General features: G+C 37.2%; 2 protein-coding genes across 5 annotated transcripts in view; one reads left to right on the forward strand and one right to left on the reverse strand.

Moving 5' to 3' along the window:
• DPH5 (diphthamide biosynthesis 5) overlaps nucleotides 1–10,926 on the forward strand; it is a 52,043-nt gene extending 41,117 nt beyond the window's left edge. For 2 of the 4 annotated variants that reach the window (XM_019457645.2, XM_019457644.2), the window contains exon 9: nucleotides 10,814–10,926. In XM_019457645.2, coding sequence (XP_019313190.1) covers nucleotides 10,814–10,896 — 83 coding nt within the window. In that variant the 3' untranslated portion in view covers nucleotides 10,897–10,926. Of the gene's footprint in view, nucleotides 1–4,580; nucleotides 4,746–6,592; nucleotides 7,901–10,813 lie in introns of those variants that run through there. The other 2 variants (XR_002082170.2, XR_002082171.2) reach the window with 2 other exon arrangements.
• The window catches only part of SLC30A7 (solute carrier family 30 member 7), an 86,468-nt gene continuing 63,659 nt past the window's right edge, over nucleotides 4,866–27,674 (reverse strand). Inside the window, exons 9-11 of the mRNA XM_019457638.2 lie at nucleotides 26,115–26,205; nucleotides 19,654–19,803; nucleotides 4,866–11,296 (exon numbers count right to left, since the gene is read on the reverse strand). Coding sequence (XP_019313183.1) covers nucleotides 11,249–11,296; nucleotides 19,654–19,803; nucleotides 26,115–26,205 — 289 coding nt within the window. The 3' untranslated portion in view covers nucleotides 4,866–11,248. The remainder of the gene's footprint in view (nucleotides 11,297–19,653; nucleotides 19,804–26,114; nucleotides 26,206–27,674) is intronic.

Raw genomic sequence — 27,674 nt, forward strand, 5'->3', positions numbered from 1 at the left:
AGAGTGGCCAAAATGAACAAATCAGGAGACTATAGATGCTGGAGAAGATGTGGAGAAATGGGAACCCTCTTGCACTGTTGGTAGGAATGCAAATTGGTGCAGCCACTCTGGAAAACAGTGTGGAGGTTCCTCAAAAAATTAAAAATAGACCTACCCTATGGCCCAGTCATCATAGTTTTAATTTGCATTTCCCTAGTGGATAATGATGTTAACCTCTTTTCACATGCTTATTAATCATTTTTGTATCCTATTTAATGAAGCATCCATTTCATGTCGTTTGCCTACTTTTAATTTGGATTGTTTTCTTATGGTTAAGTTTTAAACATTCTTTACATATTCTGGACACAAGTCTTTGCCAGATACATGATTTGCAAATATTTTCTCCAAGTCCATAGCTTGTCCTCTTATTCCCTCAACCATGTCTTTAGTAAAAACAAGTTTTTCATTTTGATGAAATCAAAATCGAGAGTATCAGTATTTTCTTGTGTGGATCATGTTTTTTTGTTACAATGTCTAAGAACCCATCATCAAACTGAAAGACACATTTTATCCTATGCTTTCTTATAGTTTTGCATTTTACATTTAGATCTAGATTTAGAGTTAATTTTTGTATGAAGTGTAAGTTTTAATGGAAAGGATCCTTTTTTTTTTCTTTTTTGCATATGTCAATTACTTGGCACCATTAGTTTTTTTAAAAAAGACTATCCTTTCTCTGTTGAATTGTTTTAGCACCGTTGCCAAAAATCGGTTGGCCATATTTGTGTGGATCTTTTTGCTGTTATGTTGATATATGTCTCTCCCTTCTGTGATACCACACTGTCTTGATTACTTTAGGTTTATGGTAAATCTTAAAAATAGGTAGTGTGATTCCTCTAATTTTCTTCTTTTTTCAAAACTGATCTATTCTAGTTCTTTTGCCTTTCCATATGAATGTTAGAATGAACTTGTTGACATCTGTAATAAAACCCATGAGATTTTGATTGCATTTATTTGATTATGATGCATTTAGGTGTGGATATTTTGGGGTTTGACCTTTTTGGAGTTTGCTTAGCCTCTTGAATCTATAGGTTAATGTCACCAAATTTGGCAAGTTTTCAGCCATTATTTCAAATATTTTCCCAGCACTGTATGCAGAATCCTTTCTTTCCAGGACTGATAACATGAGTGTTAGACATTTCTTATTGTCCCACAGATCTCTGAGCTCTTTTCCTTCCTTCCTTCCTTCCTTCCTTCCTTCCTTCCTCCCTCCCTCCCTCCCTCCCTCCCTCCCTTCCTTCCTTCCTTCCTTCCTTCCTTCCTTCCTTCCTTCCTTCCTTCCTTTTTTCCTTTTTTCTGGCTGTTATTCTCTGCCATTCAGAATAGATAATTTGTTTTAAGTTTATTGATTTATTTAGTAACCTCTACACCGTGTGGGTCTTGAACTCACAACCCCAAGATCAAGAGTTTCATGTTCTTCTGACTGAGCCAGCCAGACATCCCTAGAGTGGATAAGTTTTATTGATCTGTCTTCAAGTTCATTAACTCTTACCTCTGCTGCATTTGCTTTTGAATCCATTTGTATGTGTGTTTTTAAATTTGAGTTACTGTTCTAATACTTCCATTTGTTTTTTATATCTTCTATTTTGTTTTAATATTTATTGCAAGATTATTTCTGATGGCTTATTCAAGTATTTTTATAATAGCTGCTGTAAAGTCTTTCTCAGATAATTCCAATATTGATGTCATCTCAGCCTCATCTATTATTTTTCTAACATAAGTTGAAATTTTTGTGGCACTTTGCAGGGTAATTTTTGATTATAGTATGGACATTGTAAATATTATTTTAGAAGATTCATTCTAGATCTTTCTTAGATTCTATGGAGAATGCCAATCTATTTATTCAACCTATTTATTCAGGTTGCAATAACCAGTCTACCTGTGGTCTATGGTTCCAGTGTCAGTTCACTTTTCAAGGATTGCGGTTCTCTTTGGATCTATTTCAAGTTTGTGCTACTCAGTGTGGGACCTAGACAGTCTGGGACCTAGTTGATTGGATAGTTTAGTTCTGAAGGTGTTTTGGTATGCTGAGTAGGAGCAGATCCGAGCATTAGTGACTTGAGCATGTCCCTTGGGGTTTGTAAACAACTTTATGAGATTGCTTTCCTGTGCCCCTCCCATTCCATGACCTCTCTGCCACTTCCTCATTTTCAGTCCTCTGCCAGAAACTTGGGGTTCTAGTTACTCTATTCTGTTGCTGTCTGTCTCAGAGCTTCATGATTGAGCCTACATCCTGACCCATGTGGAGGGACAGAAAAAAAAGCAACGGGGTTGCTCTATGCTTTTGAAGCCACAGCTCTAGTAAACAGAGAAAAATTCCCTCCTCTTGCTGGTAGCTATTGTGGATTTCCATGGTTTTTGGTCACCACTACAGAATTGCTTGGAGGAAGTCTCTGGAAGCCAATAAGAAGCCTTTGCTTCAGCTATTATTATTACAAGTGTAGTAACTTTGTTTTGTTGTGAAGTTCTGTAGAAATCTATCATCTGTGTACAAAGTATTGCTCAAGGGGAAGTAGTATGATGCACATACAGGACAGATAACCCCTGTAAAGTTGGACAACAGTCTGACCTCACTTAATGCCTAGGGTGGGAAGAGTGATGGCTAATCAGATAGATATTTATCATTTTGGAAGTGGTATGTTATTTTCAAAAGTCCAAGCCAAATAGTAGGGTTTTAATTGATGTGAAACTGTACTAAGATTAGATATGAATCTGAATTTCATGTCTATTTATATAGTGTCACTCTTTTAAAATACTGTTATCTGCCTACATTCAGGAAATACTTTCAAATGCTTTTGTTTTTTTTAAATTTTTTTGTTTTTAATTCTTTGATTTTAGCAGTGGCTTGCAGTTTACTTAACAGTGTATACAGAAACATTTTCCAAGGAGGAATTAAACTTCATATTAAATTAATCAATTTTCCCAATAAATTTTGATTGCCTAAAGTGTGCCAGACTCCATACATTTTGAGTATTATCTTACTGTTACCATTATTACTTCTCTTGGTTATAGAAATTTAGCAGATAAAGTTGAAATGTACATTTAAAGTTAATAGCATGTGCTAAGTCTGAAATACGGTAGACTTTTTTTTAAACCCCCTTTTTTAACCTGGAAATAAGGCTGGATGAGCTGACAGATTGTTTGAACTAGAATCTCATTGAAATGCTGTTTTCTTTTTCTTTCATTTATTTCCTCCCTCCCACCATTCCTACCTTCATTTGTTTTTCCAGAATGAAAAATACTGAATTGCTATCATTCTATCTGCATGTTGGGCCTGCTGGTCTCTCCCTGTCTGCTCTTTCCCTGGTCTAGAGTGTTGATTATTTTGCTTATTGCCATGTTGTGGGTAATTACATTGAACAGGGAGGAGAGGAAAAGCACTATGAGTTTCTAAAGTTGTTCAGAAGAATTTGTATTTGATGAGCATTAGGGAGCCACTAGATTCCTGAGCTGGAGGACTGCTACTGAAAACTGAGAAGCGCACTTTGTCAGTACAGTAACAGGGTGGCTTCTGTGGGGAAGGAAACAAAAACTCTAGATAAAGATGAGGTAGTGGAGTATTGTAGTAAATAATTTGCTTACACCAGTATATAAACAGAAGAGGCTGCTCTGAGGGCGTGGTGATGGGCCACTGTAGTTTCAGATGCTAATTCTAGAGAACACAGGAAAGGCAGGGAGTCCTGGCAGGTGCTCTAGATCTAGCAGGTCAAAGTCCAGGGTACAGAAGGGCCAACAGAAAGTAATCAGGAAGCCAGGGTAGGGGAATGTTTTCAGAATGCTTGGGCAAAAGTCTGATTCTGCAGAAATCCCTTGTACTTCCTGCCTATGGCCAGAATTGTGTTTGTGGTGATGTGGGGAGGCGGGGGTTGGGGGGGCGGGGACTGACATGGAGGTGGCTCAAGCTGGGCATGAAAAAGACGGGAAGCTAGGTAGTCTCACATGCATGTACTCATCACGGACATCCCGGAATAAGGCAGTGGAAGTGGAAAAGGTGAATTTAAAAGATATCAAAGGAATGAAGGGAAGGATGTTGCAATAGGGAATTTAGAAAATGGAGGTGGCAAAAGCAGTGTTTTGATTTCCAAGCATTATGTAAGGGAGTCTGACAGAAACTGGTAGTTGAGAAGAGATTTAAGTGGGAAAAAAATACATTTTTTTTCTTTGTTGATTTTGAGATGTATGAATGTAACCAGAATTAAGCCACGATGGCCTCTGATTAACTTCCTAAAATATAAAGAAGAGCAAAGCCGTATCAGCAGGAGCTATGGAAATGGTTAGAAAGGACACATTAGAAGTCCATGCAGACCACAGAAAAGGTGTCAACAGTAGACACACTAAAGATAAAGCCCTTATTACAGAACAGAGATTAATAGTAAAGAGGCTGCTTTAATAGACTATGTGTGAGAGGGTGGGATGAGTGGGATCTTAGATTTTGTGGAGAAGTGATTTTTTTTTTTTTTTTTTTAACTGCTTCTGAATAGAGGGAAAAAATTTGGAAAGATAACAGAGGCTCATGTCTGGTTTTGGTCTTTATTTCTTGTAAGCTGATATCATACACAGGGAATGAGGTGAAAGAACAATTCAGGGTTAATCCAAATATCCGGAAACAAATACTGTGAGATGGTGTTCATCAGGTAAAATAACCAGAGCCACAATGAGGACCTTCACATGTTAAGACCTTACCAATCTCCAAGCATCTCCTCTCTCTGGTGAGTTTTCTTGTTTTTTGGTCTTGAACACCATTCTTTAAGACTTCTAGGATTGATTCCAGTACTTGTTTGGTTCACAATGTTCCTTTCAATTTGTCAAACTAATAGACACAATTCAGGTGAAGGTTTTGAAACAAATTTTATTGGAAGAATTTTGTTACAATTGTTTATTCTTTTTAAATACATCTGAAGTTAAAATATATACATGAATGTCTTCAAGTAGAAAAAAGTGAAATATACAGGATGGATTTGTTGTATTACACTTAGGCAAATCACAATTGTTCACTCTAGCATATTCAAACCAAAGTACAACAGTCTGAAATTTGACATTGCAATCTAGCCTTGTACTCAAACATTTGTTTAGAAATGTTTTGATGCCATAATCTTCACCAAAGGAATCAAGCCCAAATTCAAACTTGGCAGGAAAAGACAGGGAGGTAAAATGTTGTAGGGGTATTTAGAATATACTGAGAAGGGATTTGGCAATTTTTAATTCACAGTATTTCTGATATAAAAAGATCCATTCTGTTTACTGATCAAACTCACCAATGTCGGGGCAAAGTATCAGTTGGGAAGAAATATCTCTGAAATTTTGCTATCAGAGGAAGCAATGGGATTACTTAGCAAATTCTTGACAGGATACTTCTAGTTGAAAACCAAATCTTCATTGAGGCTAACTAATGCATGATACGTGGTACATAAACAAAATTCAAATACTAAAATTAAAAATAAAGCTTTCTTTTCACTTAGTAAAAAGGGGAAATTTTACCGTGGCAGCAGCAATTAATTAAAAGAGATGAAAAATAAGAAATATAGAGAAGCTCTACTAAAATTTAAGATTTAGAGGGGAAAGGGGAAAAAAGGAAAAAAAGCTAAGAAATATTTAAATCACTTAATACACGTAGTGTTTGTTTTTTTGGAAGCACCTTTAGGATATACCACTAAGAGTTTTTATGGGGATAAATGAAACAAAGTATGTTATACACAGATCAAAGTAATAGAAATATGGCAATTTTCCATAGAAACCAAGGAGGCAATGTGGTTTCTCATTTGGCAATACATAATGTAAAAATTCAAGTGACCCAGCTTCCACGGTCCCAGTTCTGCCAAATTCCTATCCAACAACATGGATAACATCTCTATACTTGGTCTACTGTTCCTGGATTAAAACTGAGAAGCAGCTCACAGGGTTCCTTGAAAAAAAAATGGCCAAAGTGAATACAAAGTCACTTACTTGTGCAAAAATGCCGAAGAAAAGCTGAGGTGTCTTCTGTAATAATAAATTACTGGTTCTCTCTGTCCACAGCCCATACTTACTTTTGTATCCACTACCATCTACAAGAGTTACTCACTAGTTAACCAAACATTTACTGAGCATATAAGCTCGTGCTAAGTTTGGGGATAATGGGATGGATGAAAAGACACTTTTTTTGTTTTTTTTGTTTTTGTTTTTTTTTTTTACAAACTTGCCAATATTACCAGAATTGCAAATACTAAATTTTCAAAGCCTCAGGAAGAGTTCAAAGTTCAGTATTATTATTAAGCATAGATTGCTACTAATTAAGAAATAGAGTTCTTCCTTGAAAAGGTGTCTGTACAATGTAATGTTGTAAATCAAATCCTCACATCCCTCTCCAGCAGCACAAATTATTTGTACTTCTTGGAAGAGAATTCCCTCATCAATTAACTTAACCTCTCTCTTAGCTAGGGTGAGTTCAGGTTCTCCTTACTCATACATAGGCTCTCTTCTGAATCCCTCCCTTTTTCAAGCAGCTTAATCTGAGCATTAGTAAAACTTTTTTTTTTCCTAAAGATTTTGAAATACTGATTCTGATTATTCTTTTTAGTAAAGGGCCCTGCAGGGCAAGGAGGGGGTATGAGGTGGCTGCACAGTTTAAATTCAGTGGCAAAGGTAGGAAATACGCATGAGAGCACTGAATGAAGGAATGAGTTTAAGCAATGTATATGGAACTATTGCACCATAATCTATTTTGTCATGGTAATTGTTCACTGATTTTACTGGAGAGTCTGTTTAAGTCAGCTACAACTTCTTGGGTCTTTAAACCACAGCAGAATGAAGTACTTAAAACAGCAGTCATCAGAAAAAAAGCACTGGATTTAAGGTCAGTACCTTACCACTGGCTATCCCTCGGGCAAGTCATTTAAAGTCTCCCAAAACAGCTTCCTCATCTGTAAAATAAAATGCAGTTAAGAATTCCTTCCCCAGAGCTGGGGTTGGGGTGGGATTTGAAAATGCTCTATCAATCATAAAAGCATGCAAAATTCTTTATTGAAATATGAGGATTTCAAATGTGATAGCCTGGAAAAGACCACACAAAGAACCTGACACAGAAATACTAATATACGTTGACCCCCAATCTTTCTGTTTTAATCTGTAGTTAGGAAATGGTTAAACATAAACCAAAAGATGGTCTCATCAAAAAGACTCCCATCTATTTAGCTTTTAACTATACTTCTCTGCAAATGTTTTTTTTTTTTTTTTTTTGATACGTAATTTTTCATTGTATTTGTGGGTCTAGATTCTATCTATGGTAGAGCTCTAGATGACTAAGGCTTCTGGTGGATCATGTCTTGAAACCATCTTCTTCCATTAATAAAACTTTTAGTGAGCTTCAAAGAATAACATTTATTTATTTTTGCCAACGTTCTTGTGAACTGTAAAATAATTTGTTTTGAGGATGGTAACAGAAAGAAAAAAGTTTAACTTTATCAAGGTAATGCTTTTATGTTGAAAGTAAGCAATTGAATATTTGGGGTTCAGGTAAGACTTCAAAAATTCACCCTATTGATTTAAAAAACTTGTTTGGTTCTGTATTTCATTTAATGCCCAATTTTGTGTGGCTCTGAGAACAAATATTAAAAACTCAAAAGCTCCCTAAGTAATAAAACTACCAAGTGTCAAGACTGAAATGGTATATATAACCCGTGAGAATTAGCCTAGTTTCTGAAAAGTACCAGCTCAGAGAATATAAACAAAATAAAGAAACTAAGCAATCCTTAAACTGGGTTTAGTCTCAAGCAATTAACAGAAAATTTCACTCACAAGTTAAAAGTATCCAAGAGCACAGATGTCATTGTATTTTAAAAATCAGGAACTGGTTTCATAAGAGTAAAAAAGTAAAAGAGTACAAAAATTATATTTTCCACAAAGAATATTCTAAACCTCATAATGAAAGTATGGAAATAATATTCTAAATCTCATAATTACTTATGAAAAACAAGACAATAAAACTCCATTTATAAAGTGCCTTAATGTACCAAAAATGGAGGTCAGCTTCCCTTTATTTACAAATGATTTTTCATCACATTTACAGAAAGGCAAATATTACACTGGAGAGGCAGCACAACAGAGTAGAAAGAACTTGACTTGGAGTCAGAAGACCTGGGTTCTAGTCTTGGCTTTGCCACTAATTCTCTCTGTGACCTTGAGTAAATGACAGCATTTCTGGGCTTCAATTTTCTCATCTCTAAAATGAGAGGTAGAATGAGACTGCTTTTAAGGACAGTCCCTTAGATGTAAAATTCTGTTACGCAATGAAATCTTTTTGTTCTTAAATCCCAGCATTGTAGGAGCATGCCACAATGTTAATAATCTATACAAAATTGATTATCCCATAGTAGGTAAAAACATCATAGAACTCTCATCAACTACATTTGGAGTCACTGACTGGGCTACTTTACAAAGGTGCACAAGTCACAGTATTTTGGTTCCTGGCATATACATGTAGGCTTTGAGGAATGCCGAAGCATCTGGATACAAGGTAAATCCCAGTGCCACTACCTACTACTTCTTTATGCCTCTGCACAAGACAGCTTGGCGACAATGAGAAGAATACGGAGCTACAGATTACACACTGCCCCTCACAAAAGTGCACAGGGAGTCAGCAAAATAAAACACACACAGTAAGCCCTTTGAGTAATATAATCTAGATTTCAAAACGCAAAACTAATATAGGTAATTTCAGTTTGGGGAAGTTTCCCTTGCTAAGTAAACTGCCCCAGAGCAAAACAAATTTGTTCTCCAGAGAATATTTTGGTTTTTAAAAAATTGGCAAAGTTCTACTCAGAGATTCATCCCCCTCCCTTGAGCCCCAAGAATTACTTAGCTCAATAATAAAGACATCTCAAATCTTTAACAACAATCAGGTAATGTTTCTGAGTGGAATTATCTATTTTAGCAGTACATCTGTGCCAAAAACACAGATGAGACAGAGTATTTGTTACAACAGTATTTGTGAGAACAAAGTTGCTTTTTTTCACACTAATTTGTCCTTACTGCACACACAGGTTTAAGGACATTTAATTAAAGCATAAATGTAAATGCCAACCTGCTAAATCATACAAGCTGGCAACCTCTTGTAACAGGTGCAAAATTAGAGTTCCATATCAGTCTAATGTGTATGCTCAATGCCTTATCAAAAAGACATACGCATGCACTTGTGTATTGAGAATATAGTTAAAATGATGCAAAACTTCACTTGGGAGTGGAGGGCTTGGTGAAAGGCAGATCTGCAAATGCATCTGCAAATGCACTGGTCAGTTTTACAGGCCAGTGCAAATATTATCTCCACATGTGAACAATCAGTACAATTACGTATAATATTAGTTTTTAAAGGCACACAACCAAAATTCCTGCCTTCATCTAGACTCACATTTTCCACAATATGCCAAAACCCACAGAACACCCCAGGCTTCTATCAGGCTTGGTAGTGGATGAAAACTTCCAAATGACTACTTAGACTTATAATGAAAAAGCAGTACATTATCAGGACGTTTCCTTTTATACTTTCCCTCCTTAAACATCTCAACAGTTGTTTTCATCAAACATATTCTGTTGCAGGAATTCTTAGCTTCAGAACTGCCTGGCAGTAAGTAGAAATGTTTTGAAAATACTGCTTAATCTGCAAAACGGAGACTGTCAACAACTCATAGCAATCTGCAGCAGTTTAGAAAAGCATAAAGTCCAGTTTTCCTACTATAGTTCATAAACTGTAGATCAGAAATAGGGAGAAAGATACTCTATAACTTAGACAAAATAACAGCGATTGTTTACATTCTAAACAAGTATTTCCATCCTGCAGGGTTTTTTCCCCCAAGAATTCAGTTTTTTAAAGTTAAAAGGGAAGATACCTTATGATAAAACAAAGAACAATGGGTAAATGTCTATCCAGATCAATATTTCTTCATAAACCACAGAGAATCTTTGAGTGTTCAAGCACTTGTCATCTCAAATCACGATTTTATTTTTCAAATACACCAGAACCCCAAAATCAACTTATTACTTCTAAGACACCTGTTTTATCACAACTGATCTGTATCTTCAATAGTTCAAACTCAATAAAATGTTGCTTTTAGGATTTCTGAAAGCAACTGTATTTGTGCAAGGCTTGCACAAGAAAACAAATTGTATGACTTAGCATTTGAAGAATGAAAAAACACAATAACATTGTCACAACCATTTCTGCCTTCACTCTACATTGCCTTTCCTTTCATTAAGAAAATCCATCAACAGCGAGGAGGCATAGCAAAGGTTATCACAGACAAGTAGCTTTTAGAGAAATTTGGGATTTAGCAGATGTTTTAAGTTAGTCAAAACAACCGTCTGTAAAACAAATGCTTTGCAAAGTTTTGAAAATACAGTCCATGGAATAATGCAATGTGATAACTGAATTTGATTTAAAAAGCAAAATAACACCTGTTTTTTGATGAGGTAAAGCAGTAAGAGGAAACTTTTCATATATTTAAACCTATGCTGGAAGGACACGAAAAGACAATCTGTATACATCACTAACAAGAGTCTTCCACCTTATACAGATTACAGAATTACGCATTAAAAAACATATGCATGACCTTTGATGGTACATTTTTATGCTGGCAAATACATTTTCTGATACAAAGGCACTTTGAAAACCCAATATGGTTTGGTTCATAAGTTTGCAAGGTACAAACAATTTTACAAACATATGATTATACTGAAGAACGTCAACAATCGTGACATTACATATAAAATGATTTCTTTTTTTTCTTTTTTTTTTTTTTTTTTTTAGTAACACTAGTTTTGTGGAAAGGAAGCAGTGGCTTCCATCAGCTTCAGCGAAGACATTCAGATGCCTGGAGGCCCATAGTCTGAATTCTTACTGGCTAGGAGGAGAACTGGGAGTGAGGGCATTTTTGAAATGGAAAAAGAAAAGAAAGGAAACAAAAACTAACATCCTGGAACAAAACTAGAAACCTCAGAAATCAAAATGGTTTGGAGGGAAGAGCACAAAAGACAAGACCAACAGTCCAGGAGAGACCCTCTTAACTCTGATCCCTCAGCGGTGAAGTCCTGGCAGAGCACAAACAGCTGACGCTACCTGGTGTACTTGGGAGCTGGGGACTTGTAGTGACGATTTCCGTCTTAAAAAGCTAGGTACAGTGTTTTGGATTGTACAGTACCAGAAATATTGGGTCCCCCAAAAAGGACAATTTCTTTTCATTCATTACATGGCCGCGAAGTCAATCTGTACATAAAGCTGTCTCACTCCAGCCTGAAAAGTTAAAAAAAAAAAAAAAAATTAGAAAATCAAACCAGTAACACACTACACATTTCAGAAATTAATTTAAAAAAAAAAAAACAAAACCTTTTTTTTTTTTTTTTTTAAAGGAAAGCATTACTTTTCTCTTCTGCCTCTGGAACAATTATTCTCTATTTTTCATCATAAAGGGCCAGCAATGTTACTTTAGAAATAAGCATAGTGACAAGTTGCAAAAAACATCCTTCATTTGCCTCTAGGGAAGAAAGCCATGCTACTGATTATAAACCATGTCCCAGCGAAATTTGGAACAATTAGGTTACCCGTGTACTGTTACTCTGCCAGAGAACACCATAGTGCTTGCTTAGTTGGCTACTAAAATCATAAATTGATCCAGGCCCCATCTCCCTGTGACGGATGATTAGTAAACACTTACGTATGACCATCTGTTGGTCATTTAAATACATTCTACTCCTCTCTTCCATTTTGGATGTGAACTCACTACTCAAAGACTGTTCTCTAAATTGCCACCAGCTCTCCTACATTACCAATTTTTGTGTATTTGCTGCCTACAATTCCTTTTCTCTCTTCTCTTGAACACATTTCAGCTGAACTTTTGCCACCCACCACTTTGCAAAGCTGTTGGTCAGGGTCGCCTCCAAGGTGCTCAGACCAGTGCTCACTTGTCAGTCCTCTTAGCAGTTAGTCTATCAGCAAGGACACAGGCGATCTCCTCTCCTAACGAAAACGCTTTATCCCTCTTGGCTTCCAGAGAATACTCACTGGTAACTTTTTACCTCATTTATCAGTCTTCCTTAATCTCCTTTGGTGCTTCTTTCTCCTAACTTGGAGTACTAAGCACTAACTACCCAAAGGCCCAGTCCTCAGATTCCTTCTTTTTCTGCACTGTTCCCTAGCTGATCTCATCTAATATCCAGACTTTCGGTACCACATATATGCTCGTCCTCCCACATTTGTATTTCCACATTGGAACCTACCAACCGTCTACTTGACAGTTTTAGCCAGATGTCTGACAAGTATTACAACACAGCCAAACTGAACACTATTGCCTCCCCTCAAAGCCTGGTGCTCTTGCATCTTCTACGGTTCAATCCTATCCTTAATGTTACAACTGAAAGACCTTTCTCTCACACTCAGCCCATTAGGAATACCTGTTTGCCTCACTTTCAAAACACCACAGTCCCAGAATCTGACCACTTCACATCACCTCCAATTGCTGCCACTTTGGCCTGAGGCACTCTCATCTCTTGCCTGGATTTTGTAATGGCTTCCGATCTAGTTCCCATGCCTCTGCCTTTGCCTTCCTTTGGTCTACGTGCAGCAGAACAGTGGCAGTGGTATCACTCCAGCACTCAAAGCCTACAACTGCTCATCTTCCTTGGTCCTTACAGTGGCCTACAAACCCCCGTGACCTGGTCCCAATTACCTCTCTGACTCCTCTCCTCTTGTTCCAGCTTCACTCGACCCTTCTGCCAGTAACAGCGTTCCCTGAGATAACCATGTGACATGCTCCCTCTCCGGTCAGACACCAGTGAGGCCTACCCTATATAAAATGCATTCGGTTCATTTATCCAACAAGTATGCTCCCTACCCTTCCCTAACCCTGATTCCCCAATCCACAACACTTACCACCTCCTGACACATTATAAAATTTAGCATTTGCTATGCTGCTGTGTTTACTATTGCTCACCCATTATCATGTAATCTCTCCAAAAAAAAGGATTTTGTCTTTTTTTTCACTGCTGACCTCTATACCTCAAGTAATGCCTGGCACAGAGTAAGTAATCAATAAATGTTTACTGGATGAACAGAAATTCTACTAAATTCCTTCTTTCGAATAAAAATAATTGTTTAAATGAAAGCCTACAATAGTTTAAGAATTTTCTTGTCAGTACCACAGAATGAAAGGTAAATCAGAATATTAATGGAAAGGAAAAGAGCCAGAGTGGGGGATAAAAATCTATTAACACTACCATCTTGAGGTAATTTCTAGCATGTCTTTATTTCCTAGCGTTCACGGTGGAGGGCTCTGCAAGGCACTGATGGGTGTGTGGGAGGAGCAGGAGCAGGAGCGACTCTGATGGGATAAAACACTGGGGAGACCTGGAAGCTTCCCAGCACAGAACACCCTTCAGCTTTCTTGCTGCATTAAAAAATAATAATAAAATAAATCTTTGCTGCGGTCAAGTTAAAGCTGTTATTCAAAATTGTTATTTGTTATTCAAATTTCCGGAAAATACATTTAATAGCAGCCTCTCCTTAAAGAGGCTTCTGGCAGAAAACAGAAGGATTTGGGGCTAACATTTAGAACAAACCTCAATTGTCTCATTGTAAAAGCGTCGATACATACCAAGCCTACTCATCTCACAAAACTGTTACATGTTCATCCAGTATTTGACAAATGTTTAATAAAGCTTTGTTCCATACCAGGCACTACTGGAAGGAACATATGTGAACATATAAGAAAGGATTTCATGTGCTATTAAAGTCTACGGAAACAAATTATTATGATTCATTCTAGGTAAGTGTATTTGATTTACTCAACCCAGATGGCCTCTGAAATAATGAAGGAACTTTCTGCAAAATTCCTGTATGTCTGACCTTAAAAAAACAACTTCGGCCCAAATAACTGGCTTAATTTCTTGTCTCTTTTAACAAAATTCTTAATGAAAGTAAAATGGGCAAACTAAGTTGGGCTCCTGTCACTAGCCCTGTCACTTTCCTCACTCCCAGCCCTACTACAGTGAAAATGGTAATAAGAAATGAGGTTAGCCCAAGGCAATAAAAAAAGAGGAAAAACAAAGAGGCTAGGTAAATTGATCTTTGCATAATCATGAGTTAATTACTCAAGCTTATATCTTTCCCCTGAGAGGCTACAGCTTTACATAAAAAGCTTGGTCTAACAGAAGCAGTCATTTTGCTTCATCCAGCTGTCCTGAGGGGGACAGCCTCAAGTTTTCCAGCTTCCCATGTTCCTTTCTCCGTTTCCTTCAAAGTAAAGAAGCAGAATTGCCAAAGAATCCTATACTGAGTCATGTACTCCCTGAATGCAAGCCAGCTTTTCAATACAGTTTACTCTCACCATAAAGAGAGGACAAATACTCTAGCAGTTCAAAACGGCTTGGTTACATTAAAACATTCTACCCCTGGGATGGCACCAGGAGTCATAGCCTGGCAGGGGATTGTCTTTAAAAAGTGAAAACTATATAATATTCATTGTATCTTATATCATGAGAGTAATATAAACCAGAATTCAGTCAACACTTTTTAAAACTAAGACTTACTTTTTAACACACATGCACTGCTAAGAAAATAAATGTTAACCTGGTGCCATAGACTTAGAAAATCCTCAATAAATACTCACTGTTGTGAAAAGGCAAATGACTCAGAAACTTTTAAAAAATTAGGAAAGTAAACGGGAAAATGGCTACAGAAAATTCTGGTTTGTGTTCTCTACCAAATTATACAGAAGCTTTCTACTTTTTAGTTTTTGAATATATAATATTAACTTTATCCTTTTATTTATTTATTTTTAAACATTTATTCATTTTTAAGAGACAGTGTAAGTGGGGGAGGGGCAGAGAGAGAAGGAGACACAGAATCTGAAACAGGCTGCAGGCTCTGGAGTTGTCAGCACAGAGCCCAATGCTGGGCTTGAACTAGCAGACCATGACATCATGACCTGAGCTGAAGTTGAACACTTAACTGACTGAGACAGCCAGCCGCCCCTGACTTTATCCTTTTAAACTGAAGTGTTGAAAACTGCCTTACACTTGCATATAAAACTAAAGCATCTCAGAATTAGTGAAACAGCGAGTGAATATGATAAAATTATTTTTTAATTTTTTTTAACGTTTATTCATTTTTGAAAGAGAGACGGAGCATGAGTGGAGGAGGGGCACAGAGAGAGGGAGACACAGAATCCAAAGCAGGCTCCAGGCACCAAGCTGTCAGCACAGAGCCTGATGCGGGTCTTGAACTCATGAACCGTGAGATCATGACCTGAGCCAAAGTCGGATGCCCAACCAACTGAGCCATCCAGGCACCCTGGTGAATGTGATGAAATTGTAAGTCATGAGCAATAACTTGGGCCCGGGTTCCTTCTTCTAAAAATTGCAAATAATAGAACCTGTTTTGTAAGGCTAGATTATTATGTTAAGCACCTGTCAAAATGCTTGGCACTGGTGGGCTCTCAATAAAGGTGATTTGCTACTGCTATTATTTTCTGTCCTCCATCAACCAACCAATGAAAGCTTAAACCTTGTGAATTAATTAAAAACAATAAACCTAGGGACCTGTCTGCCTCACATCCTATGGCTGTTTACTCCAACCTCCTCAGAAGGTGCACATACAATGAAAAAAATGTAAAGTTGGACAAGGAAAAGTTGAAGAGTTGGGAAGCAGAATCGATACATAAAAATTAAGATTAAAACCATCTACAAACAGGAAGGGGGTAGGTAGCTTCTCCCACTCGCTACCCTTACCCTCCAGCAGACATGAGGCTGGGGGAGGTCTATGGTCAGACAGGGATGGGATCAGGAGCATGGAGGGATGGGGAGGTTCCTGAAACTTGGGTAACTCCCATTTGCGCATGTGAAGAGGCTTTCTGGTTCCTTCCTGGATTATCAGTATGAACTTCTATTTTGAGGCTAGAGAATAGAGCACAAAAAGCTGAAGCAGGAAGCGGGGGTTCAGGACTTAATATGCATAACAGACACAGGAGAGTAGAAAAGATGAAAGAAATCATGATAGAAGTTCTATCACTGAATAAAGAGCATGTCTTAAGCTTGACTGTCTTCAGTGCTTTGTGGAACTGAAGAGAGCAATGAAACAAGCATATTTGAGATTTTTTCTTCAAACATTATTTCTAACAAAACAGTATATTAAAAAAATTAACAGATGATATCAGCAAGTTTTAAAGAAACATAAAATGTTAAATTGCCGTCTTAATCCAGTATCCTTTCTCTTCCTGTTCATATACCAAATATAAAAAATAAGTTTTCTATCTCCTCAATTGCCAAATGATAACTCATTTTTTAAAAGTTAGTGCAGGGGAGAATGGGAGAGAGAACTTTTTTTATGCTAACAGAAAACCTTGTAGTTTAAAAATCGTATTATCCCTTAACTAAAAATCCCTAAGGAATCTAAGTTCACCAATTCACTTGTTTTACTCTCTCTTCATGCACAGCAAGCCAACTCCTTTGTCCATTAATTGATAACCAAGGAAAATGAGAATAAAAAGGACATGCCTAATATACAGTTCTAAAGAGTCATGAAGCTTACAGTTTTATCACCAGAATGGAAAATTATAATTCGCAGACTGATGTTGGTCCTTTCAGTTTAAGGTTATCTTCATATACAGTTTAGCAAGAACAACTTACTAACCAAAAACTATTACTTAAATTCTGATTTAAGATCAGCTGTAAGAAAGATACCTGAAAATGTCATAAAACCAAAAAGTGTAACTTATTATTGAGAAGATCCTTCTCAGTCTTTTGGAACTTCAATTTCTGCTATGTCAGAACCAAAACAATGATCACCAAACAACTGTAAAATAATTAAAGGATGGAATGAAACATCAGTAGGGTGACCCCCGCTCCCCTCTAGAAAAAACGTGTTGAACCATCTTCACTGCAAATCCCTGGTCTCTGCTGAGCGTGGAACAGGGTGGCTTGACCCTGGCTGATGAAAAGGCTTAAAATATTTTTCAGAGCTTAAAAATTTCAAAACCCAAATACAGTCTCCAAAACCAAAGAAGCAGCTGAATAAACTTTCAGCTTCAGCCATTTGAAAAGCCAAGATTTCCAGGGTTACCAGAAGAACGTCCTCCACCTACTTCAGTTACAACTTCAGCAGTTCCTAAGCACAGACACAGCTGCTTGTGCATTTCTAAACCTAGAAGTGGCATTTCCTTTGCAGAGGGAAAACCGTGACTAAGCGCCCAAGTCACAGAAGAGTACAGTGTGTCCTACAGGTCAACAGAGGCTTATACAATGGGGGTGGAAGGACATGGTAGAACCAGAAGAAAAAGGTAAAGGAGAGCATGATGATCTAGAAATAACGGGGGAAGAGCAAAGTTATTGCTAGCCACATTCTCCTTTGGCCTCTAACACAGGAAGGAGGTGGGAGAAGGATTCAGACGTACTGTGAAGGTCTTGCACACTTCATTATGACATGAAAGTCATAATCATACAGACTTATTATAGTGTCTGTTAAGAAAAGACACGTAGTTCTTCAGATCCCAGAGTAAGTGGTACCAGCAGACTGTTTTATACTAGAGTAAGTCTTGCTGTTGCCTATACATAAAATTATGTCATTACTTATCCCCCAAGGAACATTAACATACATTTCTCATTATTAGAGAAATCATTTCATTTCTTTTCCTATTTTTTTTGAGATGTCATTTAATTTGTACTAAGGTCCTGAACTTAACTAAACTGCATATTATGTTCTGTTGTCCATGTCTGAAGATAATGATGTTTCTCTCCCTCTCTTCCTTTTTCTCTCCCTCTTTCCCTTTCTGTGTGTGTGTGTGTGTGTGTGTGTGTGTCTGTATATATCATGACCGTATTTTTGTGCTGTGGTTAAAAAGACCAATGAGAACCCAACCATACTTTTTCCATACTTAGCATATGTAAAGACAGTTTTGTTCAAATACAATTTTAAGAATTTGTTTATTCAACAAATTTATTATACATGTACATTTTTCTAAGTATTGGGAATGCAAAATCATGATGTCTGGAAGGAACCTGAAGATAAATATGTATTATCACAGGATAAAGTAATGCTGCTTGGAGGGGTTTTAGGCTTCAGAGGGAAAGTAACAATTGAAATGGACCTTTAGATTAGAGTACAATTTGTCCCACACAGGAAAGTAAATAGTCTGGAGGGATATGAAGTACATGGGAATGAAGAACAGGAGGCTTGAAAACTGAATGGGGCTGTGCTGAAGTTTGGGTTTTATCCTGGTGGCAATGAGGGGTCTCTAAAGTTTTTATTTTTTAATTTTTATTTTGAAAAACTTTAAGATCAAAAGAATAGTATGATAAATACCTATCTACCCATCGCCTACATTCACCAGTCGCTAACATTCTGCCACATTTCCTTTATTTCTCTAAAAGGAATCTTTTCACTTTTGCTGAACCATTTGAAAATCAGACATCCTGACCCTTTGCCGCTAAATCCTTCAGCATGTATCTGCTCAGAATGGGAACTTTCTTTGATAACCACAATATCATTATCACACCCAAGAAATCTAACACCTACACAATTATTATGAACTATTATGCAGTCCATATTCGGATTTCCCAATCACCCAATAATTTCCTCTGTGCCTGTTTTTTTATTTCCAATCCAAGATTCAACCAAGGATTATGCATTGCATTTAATTGTGAAGTCTCTGATTTAGCATAATCCCCTAGTAGTTATTTTCCCCCTTTCTTGACACTGACAGTTGGTAACAATGCAGGCTAACAGTCTTGTAGAAGTTTCTACAAGCTGGGATTGTCTGATTGTTTGCTAGTGATTAGATTCATGTTAACCATCTCTGGCAAGAATACCACACAGGTGGTGTTATAGGCTTCTCACTGCTTCACACCAGGAGGCATGTGCCAGTTTTAAAGCACACAGTTTCAAGGCATGGAAACAGTTCCTCACTAGATCTATGTGCTAGATAATTTTGGCAGCAGTGTCAACATCTAGATTATTTTGCCAAACGTTTCCAGCAAACTGGAGTGAGAGAAGAATTTCTATTTTCTCACTCTCTCCTTAGATGTTCTTATTCTCCCAATAGATAAGAGAAGAACACAGCAATCACTCCTCCAATGGTTATTGGTCACATGACTATGTCAACCCACGATGGCTTAAGCATTAATATAATGAAATAATTTGGTTGCAGGCATGCATTGACTAATTTGTGAACCCAAACACAACAGCATATTAAGCTTTTACATCAACACAGAACTATGGCTTTGCTATCATACAAAACCGTTAACACAGTCTACTTTTAGCTAAAGCCACTGACAAGGCATTATTCTTATTCCAAATGCTATTTTAGTTCCTGGCTTTAAAAAGCATTTAATATGCCTTGTAAGGAGTATACAATAAAGGAGGATCTACTTTTTCTTAAAAGAATTCAAATTAGTGCAATAATGAGTAAATAGGAATATCTTCCTTAAGAGTATTAACTAAAATTAGAATCCCAAATTTGACAGTATGAGTGAAAAAAGTACCTTTATGCTTTCCTCATAGTATAGGATAGATATAAGTATTTACTCTGTTAAATAGTAAATATTTTTTAAACTAGTAGATAAATTCAAAGATCCTTAAGAAGTTAATAAAAGAAGTCATACCTGAGTAAAAATGTTATGTGTTTGGCTTAAAATCCACCTGGCATCAGCATCAGGTGCTACTACTAATTTCAACGTCCCAACGTAAACATCAGAACATAAGGTCCAGAAGTGCTGTTCTTGTAAACTGTAAACTCCTTGTAACTGCTGCACCTGAAATATAAAGGACAGATATTAGCATCGTAATCAAGCACAAGGGCCCCCTTATTTTATTATGTATGCTATTTTATAATTATTATATGCAACAGTTCAGTACACTCTTACTTAAATTATTAACCATAATATTATCATATTATTACGTGGCATTTCAGTAAACATGGATTCTATTCTCTGGTTCAAAAACGGGGTTGGAGAGGGGTGCTTGGGTGGCTCAGTTGTTAAAGGTCCGACTTTGGCTCAGGTCATGATTTCACAGTTCGTGGGTTCAAACCCCACGTCGGGCTCTGTGTTGACAGCTCAGAGCCTGGAGCCTGCTTTGGATTCTGTGTCTGCCTCTGTCTCTATCCCTCCCCTGCTCACACTCTGTCTCTGTCTCTCTCAATAATAAATAAACATTAAAAATAATGTAAAAAGGGGCTGGAGATATTTGAATTAACTAGCAAATACCTATTGGGTACTCATTATGTGCTGTGGCAGGTGTTTGGGAAATATGAATGAAGCCCTATCAAAATATGTAGGGTACAGCTAACAGAGCACCTAGATGGACATTTACATTTTCAAATACATTGATCAGAGAACACAAATGAGCTAAAAACCTAGAACAACAAAGTGAACTCCACAAAATTGGAAGGAAGGAAATAAAGGACAGAAATTAATGAACCAGAGATTTAGAAACTGTTAGAAATCACAATATCAAAAAAGTAGCTCTTTGCAAGATTAGTGAAGTAGAGAAGTCAGTATTTCTTAAAGGGGGCATATTTTGGACAGGACAGTTCTTCACTGTACCAGAAACTACAAGACCTTTGCATCCCCAAGCCCCCAAGGAGCTAAATGCCAACACAAACCCTTCTCTGAACCATGTGATAACAAAAAAGAGAGAGAAGTTGCTAAGTTTTTCCAATGGCTCCGTAAGGTTGTCCTTAAGCTGACAACCATTGGGAAGACAACCTCTGATGGAGGTTTAAAAAAAAAAAAAAAAAAAGAATGAAAAGGGAAACCAACTACACACAACAGATTTTAAAAGTTGAATCCAAACACTTCTCACCATCTCCACTGCTATCAGCCTAGCTGAAGACAGCATTATCTCAAGTCTGGATTATATCTCAAGTATATCTCAGTTATATATCTCAAGTATTATTATCTCAAGTATAATTATAATAATAATAAAATATTTTAATAACTGCTCTATTTCTATTCTTGCACCTCTTCCATCTATTCTCATCACAGTAGCCCGAGTGCGATCCTGTTAGTTTGGGTCAGATGCTGCCACTTGCCTGTTCAAAATCCTCCAAGGACTTCCCATCTTATGCTGAACAAAGACCAATGTTTTCACGATGGCTTACACGGACCCGTGTCACATGGCCCCCCCTTTACCTGACCACCTCATCTCCTATTGCCCCGGCCTTGCTCCTTCTTCCCCAGCTAAACCAGCGTCCTCACCACTGGTTGAAAAGTCTGGCACACTCCCACCTCCGGGTGTTTGCTGTTCCCTCTGCCTGCAGTGTACCTCCCTTCCTGATTTCTACTCGCTCGACTATGTATGGGTTTTTAGGCAAATGTCATCTCAGTAAGTTACTGTAACTCCGTGCTCTGGGTCTTCTGTTACATTATCTAAAATAATGTTTTCACTTTCATGTTTCTCTTTTTTTTTTTTTACTTTTTAGAGCATATTGTCACATATTGCATTACTCCTTTATGTTATTTATAATTTTTATAGCCTGAACTTAATTCTCATGTAGTTAAACTTAAGCTCAATAAGAGCAGGGATGTATTTTTGTTTTTTTATGTTTTGTATCCTTAGCACCTAAAAACAATTCCTGCCCCAAGTAAGTTGCTCAGTAAATTGTGTGTGTGTCTATGTGTGTGTATAATATATATACATAAACACACACAAAATAAAAACATGATTTTGAAAACCTAAATAAAATGGATACGTTTTTGGAAATACAGAAAATGCTGTAATATGAGAAAAAAAGTAAATGTGGGAAAGGACCATTAAAAATTGAATATGTAGGGGTTAATATACAAAATATAAAAATAACTCATACAACTCAATAGCAAAAAGGCAAACTCTCTGATTAAAAAATGGACAGGGGTGCCTGAGTGGCTCAGTCAGTTAAGCATCCGGCTTTGGCTCTGGTCATGATCTTGCAGTTCGTGAGTTCAAGCCCCATGTTGGACTCTGTGCTGACAGCTCAGAGCCTGAACTGTGGGATTCTGTGTCTCCCTCTCTCTCTGCCCCTTCCCCACTCATGCTCTGTCAATCTCTCAAAAATAAATAAACATTAAAAAAAAATGGACAGAGGATTAGAATAGACATTTTTCCAGAGAAGACATACATATGACCAACAGATAGGTAAAAAGGAGCTCAACTCATTAATCACTAGGGAAATGCAAATCAAAACCACACTGAATTACCACCTTACACCTGTTAGAATGCCTATTACCAAAAAGACAAGATCCTTTTCAATTCTGAGATTCTCTGATTTTTAAGTAATCCATTTGGGATGTTAATTAAGAAAAAGTGGAACTTAGATCTATCAAAAATATTCATTTTTATCAGAATTTGATGAATGTAGGCATTATTTTCTATAAACTCCAAGACAGTTGGTAGGAAATTTGAGACACTACCCACCATGCCCTTTTTAAAAACTGCTTTTACTGGGAAAAGAGGTCAAGGTGGACTTTTTCTTCCTCTTTCAGGACTCTGATGATGTAGTTGCTAGAACCTGATTATCACCCTACATTTTTCTAAATGGCATCCTCAGGGGATATACTGTGAGTGAAATAACCAACTGAATAGATTTCTTCTACCTCTAAGAAAGCAAGTAGTCTTGTAGTAAGACTAAGGAATGATTCCTATACAAACTGACTTTAACTCTCCTCATATTAAAAAATACGGGGAAACTGTAGTTACAGATGAAAATCTGTGTTGCTTTTCCTATTCTGATGGTGTGGTAGAACAGAAAGGGCATGAGCTTTGGAGTCAGATGGATAAGGAGTAGAATGCTGGTTCAGCCACTAGCATTTGTGACCTTGGATGAGTTACTTAAATTCTCTGAGCCTCAATTTTACCTATGCAAAGGACGATAAAACTTACCCTGTATAAATATGGTGAAGACCAGAAACAATATATGTAAAATACTTAGTACAAGAACCAGCTTTATAGTAAACATTCAATAAATTGCTCCCTTCTCTTCCATAATTATGATGACTATCCTACCTTACAATCATAACCACAAATGTCAAAATGGGCAACACTTCACTTTCCCTCCTTCAAAAAAACCCCCCTTTTACACCTTCTTCTTTTTTCCTCTGGCTTTCTAAGCTTTTTTGTTTGATTACACTGCCTTATAAATCATAAAGAAAATAAAAGTACATAGAAAATCCCTTATCCTATACCACCAAATCTACCAGTTGACCCTCATCTATGTCAGCACATTTTTTTTTTAAGTTTATTTATTTATTTTGAGAAAGAGAAAGACAGCATATGAGCAGGGGAGGGGCAGAGAGAGAGAATCCCAAGCAGGCCCCACACTGCCAGGGCACAGCCCGACACGGGGCTTGAACCCAGGAACCATGAGATCATGACCTGAGCCAAAGTCAATGCTTAACTGACTGAACCCTATGTCAGCACTTTCTGCCCCCCCACCCCCACCCCATCCAGGGATACAGTACCCCTGGCTTCCTTCTACACTGAATTCCCCCATAGGGCTTTCAGTTCTATCCTTTTTCTTCTTAAGAACTTCATTCTTTCAATAACCACCTTTACTGCCATACCATCGATTTCTTCCTCTAGGATGGCCCATTCCTATCAATAACAAACATGCTCCTGAACTACGCTGTGTAATACAGAAATAACTACACACATGTGCCTGTTTAACTACATGAGAATTAAAATACATTAACAAAGTCAGTTGTGCTAGCCATACTTCAAGTGCTCAATAGCCACATGCTGTTTCTGATCTCTGTACTGGATGGTGCAGATTATACAATATTTCCATTACTGGGGAAAGTTCTATGGGACAGCACTGTTCTAAAATATCTTATTTTAAAAACTGACACTGCCTGATACTACATCCATACCAGGCTGTCACCTCATTTCTTTGCTCCTTTTAACAGCAGCACTTCTTTTTTTTTTACTTTTTAAATTTTTTTTTATTATTCTTTTTAAATTTTTATTTAGTTTATTTTTTTAATTTACATCCAAGTTAGTTAGCATATAGTGCAACAATGATTTCAGGAGTAGATTCCCTAGTGCCCCTTACCCATTTAGCCCATCCCCCCCTCCCACAACCCCTCCACAACCCTCAGTTTGTTCTCCATATTTATGAGTCTCTTCTGTTTTGTCCCCCTGTTTTTATATTATTTTTGTTTCCCTTCCCTTATGTTCATCTGTTTTGTCTCTTAAAGTCCTCATATGAGTGAAGTCATATGATTTTTGTCTTTCTCTAATTTCACTTAGCATAATACCCTCCAGTTCCATCCATGCAACTGTAAATGGCAAGATTTCATTCTTTTTGATTGCTGAGTAATACTCCATTATATATATATATACCACCTCTTCTTTATCCATTCATCCATCGATGGACATTTGGGCTCTTTCCATACTTTGGCTATTGTTGATAGTGCTGCTACAAACACTGGGTTTTACAGCAACACTTCTTAAATAGTCTTAGCTACTATCCCTAATTTCCCCAATTCATTTTCTCCTTAATCTACTCAAATCATGCTCTCCTCCCCAAACTCTCTGAAACTGGTCTTATCAAGGTCATTAGCGATGTTCATGATGCCAGTCAATGGTAACTTCTCTGTTCCTACCCTGCTTGCCCCTCAGAAAGATTCAGGGCAGTTGATTACTGCTTCCTTCTTCAGTTCTGAGAGACTACACTCTTCTGGTTTTCCAGTTGCCTTATTAACCACTCCTTTTTCTGGCTTTCTACCGCCTGTGCTGTAAATCTGGAGGTGAGAGTAAAGCTAAAAAGAAGAGAGCTTAATTCTCCCAAGGTAATCTCATATAATCCTAATATTTTAAATATTCATATATTGATGTCTCAAAACTCTTTCTAGTCCTACCTAATCTGTCCCTGAACACCAGATCTGCATATCCAACCACTGCATTTATATTTCCCCTATACCAATAGTAGGTGCTTCAATTCTAACATATGCAGAATAGAACTCTTGATTTGGGGGATTTTCCATCCTCAAACCTGCATCAATACAACCTTAATCTTAACAAATGGTATCAGCATCTACCTAGCTGAGAGGCAATACTTTTTCTCCTCTCCACTAATATATAATCATCTCCGAAAATGTATCCCAAATATGTCCTTACCTCCATCTTCACTGCTACCTCTTTAGTCCTAGCCACTATTTCTCCCCACATAGATAACAACAGCCTCATCACTGGCTTTCTTTCTTTCATTCTCTCTAGAATTTGTTCTCCAGTAGCAAGCAGAATAATCTTTTAAAAACCTAAGTTTTAGGACACTGTACCTGCCTAAAAATTTTCTAATGCTTCCCACTGGATTAAAATTAAATCTAAACTTCTTGGTAAGACCAAAATCTCTGTATGATCTGGCCCCTACCATTCTCTGCAGCCTTTCCAGCCACTCATCCCTTTGTTGATTACACTCCAGCCACAGTAGCCTTTTCTTCTGTTCCTCACAACTCAAAATTAGTTCCAGCCACAGAACTTCTGCGCGAAGCATAAACTGTTCCTTTGCCTGAAACCCTCTCCTCCACAATTTTCATAAGGCTGGCTCCTTCATGTCATCAAGGTTTCGATTTCCTTGAATATAATTTCCTTAGTGAATCTAAGGTAACCATCCATGTCTACCACACTTTGTTTTATTTCTATTACAGTAACGTCATGGATATTTTCTTACTTCTCAAGGTATTTAGTGCCTGTTTTTCCCCACTAGACCGTACACTCTTCGAGAACAGAACACTGTCTGTCTTGCTTACTCTTACATCCTTAGTACCTTATTAGAATACCCGGCACAAAGTAGGAGCTCAAAAAATACAGGTTGAATAAATGCTTATATCATCTGCTATTCATACCTATATTTTAAAAGAACTGCTCAAATTCTAAACAAGGACAAGTTCTACCACATTTTCCTTAGTAAAGTTCAGTATTTTCCAATGATTTTATTCTGGTTTGTGTAAATAGCATTCATGGTCAGCATTCAATCTTGAAGAAATACTAAATTATATACATATGCTACCCATATTTGTAAAAGTTAAAAACCCTAACAGCTTGGAAACAACATAAAATTTAATGGCTTGGAAGCTCTGAAACTTACCCTCTGATAGCACTGAGGCAGAGTATTTTCCAACACTGGAGGGGTTCTCTGCATTAATATGCCAACAGATTCTCTTAAAAGAGGAATAACGCTAAAGAAAAGGAAGAAAACATTTATTAAATCCATTCTGACAATCCCATACTGCAAGAAAGTAATAATATACCTCCCTATACTAGAACATAGTAAGATTTATCAGAATAATATGAAGAAAAAAGAATCTAGTCATTGTTCTAAATTTGTCCTGTGATCGGTAAGTTATTATTAAAAATAAAAGAGCTAGATAAAATGCACTAACATACGAAACACTGAACTATACTACTGAATAGTATTGAAGCATTGAAAATCTAAACATAGGAGTCATTCAACTGCTATTTAAAGCATTATTTCAATTGACCAGAATCTTCCAATGTAATCTATAAAATATACAATGGCCAACTGGTCCTTATTTATCAAATATTACATGTATGTATCTGAATAGTATTGTAAGGAAAAATACAAAAAAATTAATATGGTATATTAGTCTGTTCATCCAATATTTTTACAGCCCAATTACATATCAATTACATATCTTTCATTACCAGTTATATATTTTCATTATTTAAAAAATAGAAGGGAGGGGTGCCTGGGTGGCTCAGTTAAGCGTCTGACTCTGGCTCAGGTCATGATCTCACAGTTCGTGAGTTTGAGCCCTGCATCGGGCTCTGTGTGACAGCTCGGAGCCTGGAGCCTGCTTCAGGTCCCATGTTTCCCTCTCTGTTCCTCCCTTGCTCGCACTCTGTCTCTTTCTCAAAAAAAAAAAAAAAAAATAATAATAATAATAATAAATAAATAAATACAGATTTTAAAAATTTAAATAAAATAAAATAAAAAGTAGAGAAGCCTCGATATAACCACAGATGTAGTGCATCAGCACCTTTAGTGACAGGGTCTGAATGTCTGTGTGTATTGCTGTAGCCAGTCCTCCACCAGTATTTGGAAATCACTACTTTAAGCTCTTTGGATGGTTAAATGTCCACAAAACAACTAACAGTACAATGATGAGGGTGACTCTACTGCAGTAGTTCTCTTAACTATCTAGACATCAAATTCACCTTAGAGTCTTATTTGTTTTCATTTCTGACAGATTAAATCAGAATCTTTGAAGGGAAGTCAAGGCATCTGTTCTCATTTGTTTACTATTTTTAAAAGTTTTTATTTATTTATCTTGAGGGGGAGAGAGAGAGAGAGAGAGAGAGAGAGAGAGAGAGAGAGAGAGGGAAACAGCACAAAGAGGGGAGGGGCAGAGAGAGGAGAGAGGAGAATCCCAAGTAGGCTCCATGCTGTCAGTGCGGAGCCGGATACGGAGCTCAAACTCACAAACTGTGAGATCATGAGCTGAGTCGATATCAAGAGGTGGACACTCAAACAACTGAGCCACCCAGGTATTCCACGGCATATGTTTTTAAAAAGCTCTCCACATGATTCCAGTGGGTCAGGGTGGCCAGGCACAGCTCTACTGCTTGAAGCAGACTGAGAGGAGGTCAGAAAAAGCTTCATTGCGCTAATAACTTAAGCCAGTGC

Source organism: Panthera pardus, unplaced genomic scaffold, assembly GCF_024362965.1.
Source record: "Panthera pardus isolate Hobbes unplaced genomic scaffold, ASM2436296v1 HiC_scaffold_11, whole genome shotgun sequence".
Taxonomy (NCBI): Eukaryota; Metazoa; Chordata; class Mammalia; order Carnivora; family Felidae; genus Panthera; species Panthera pardus.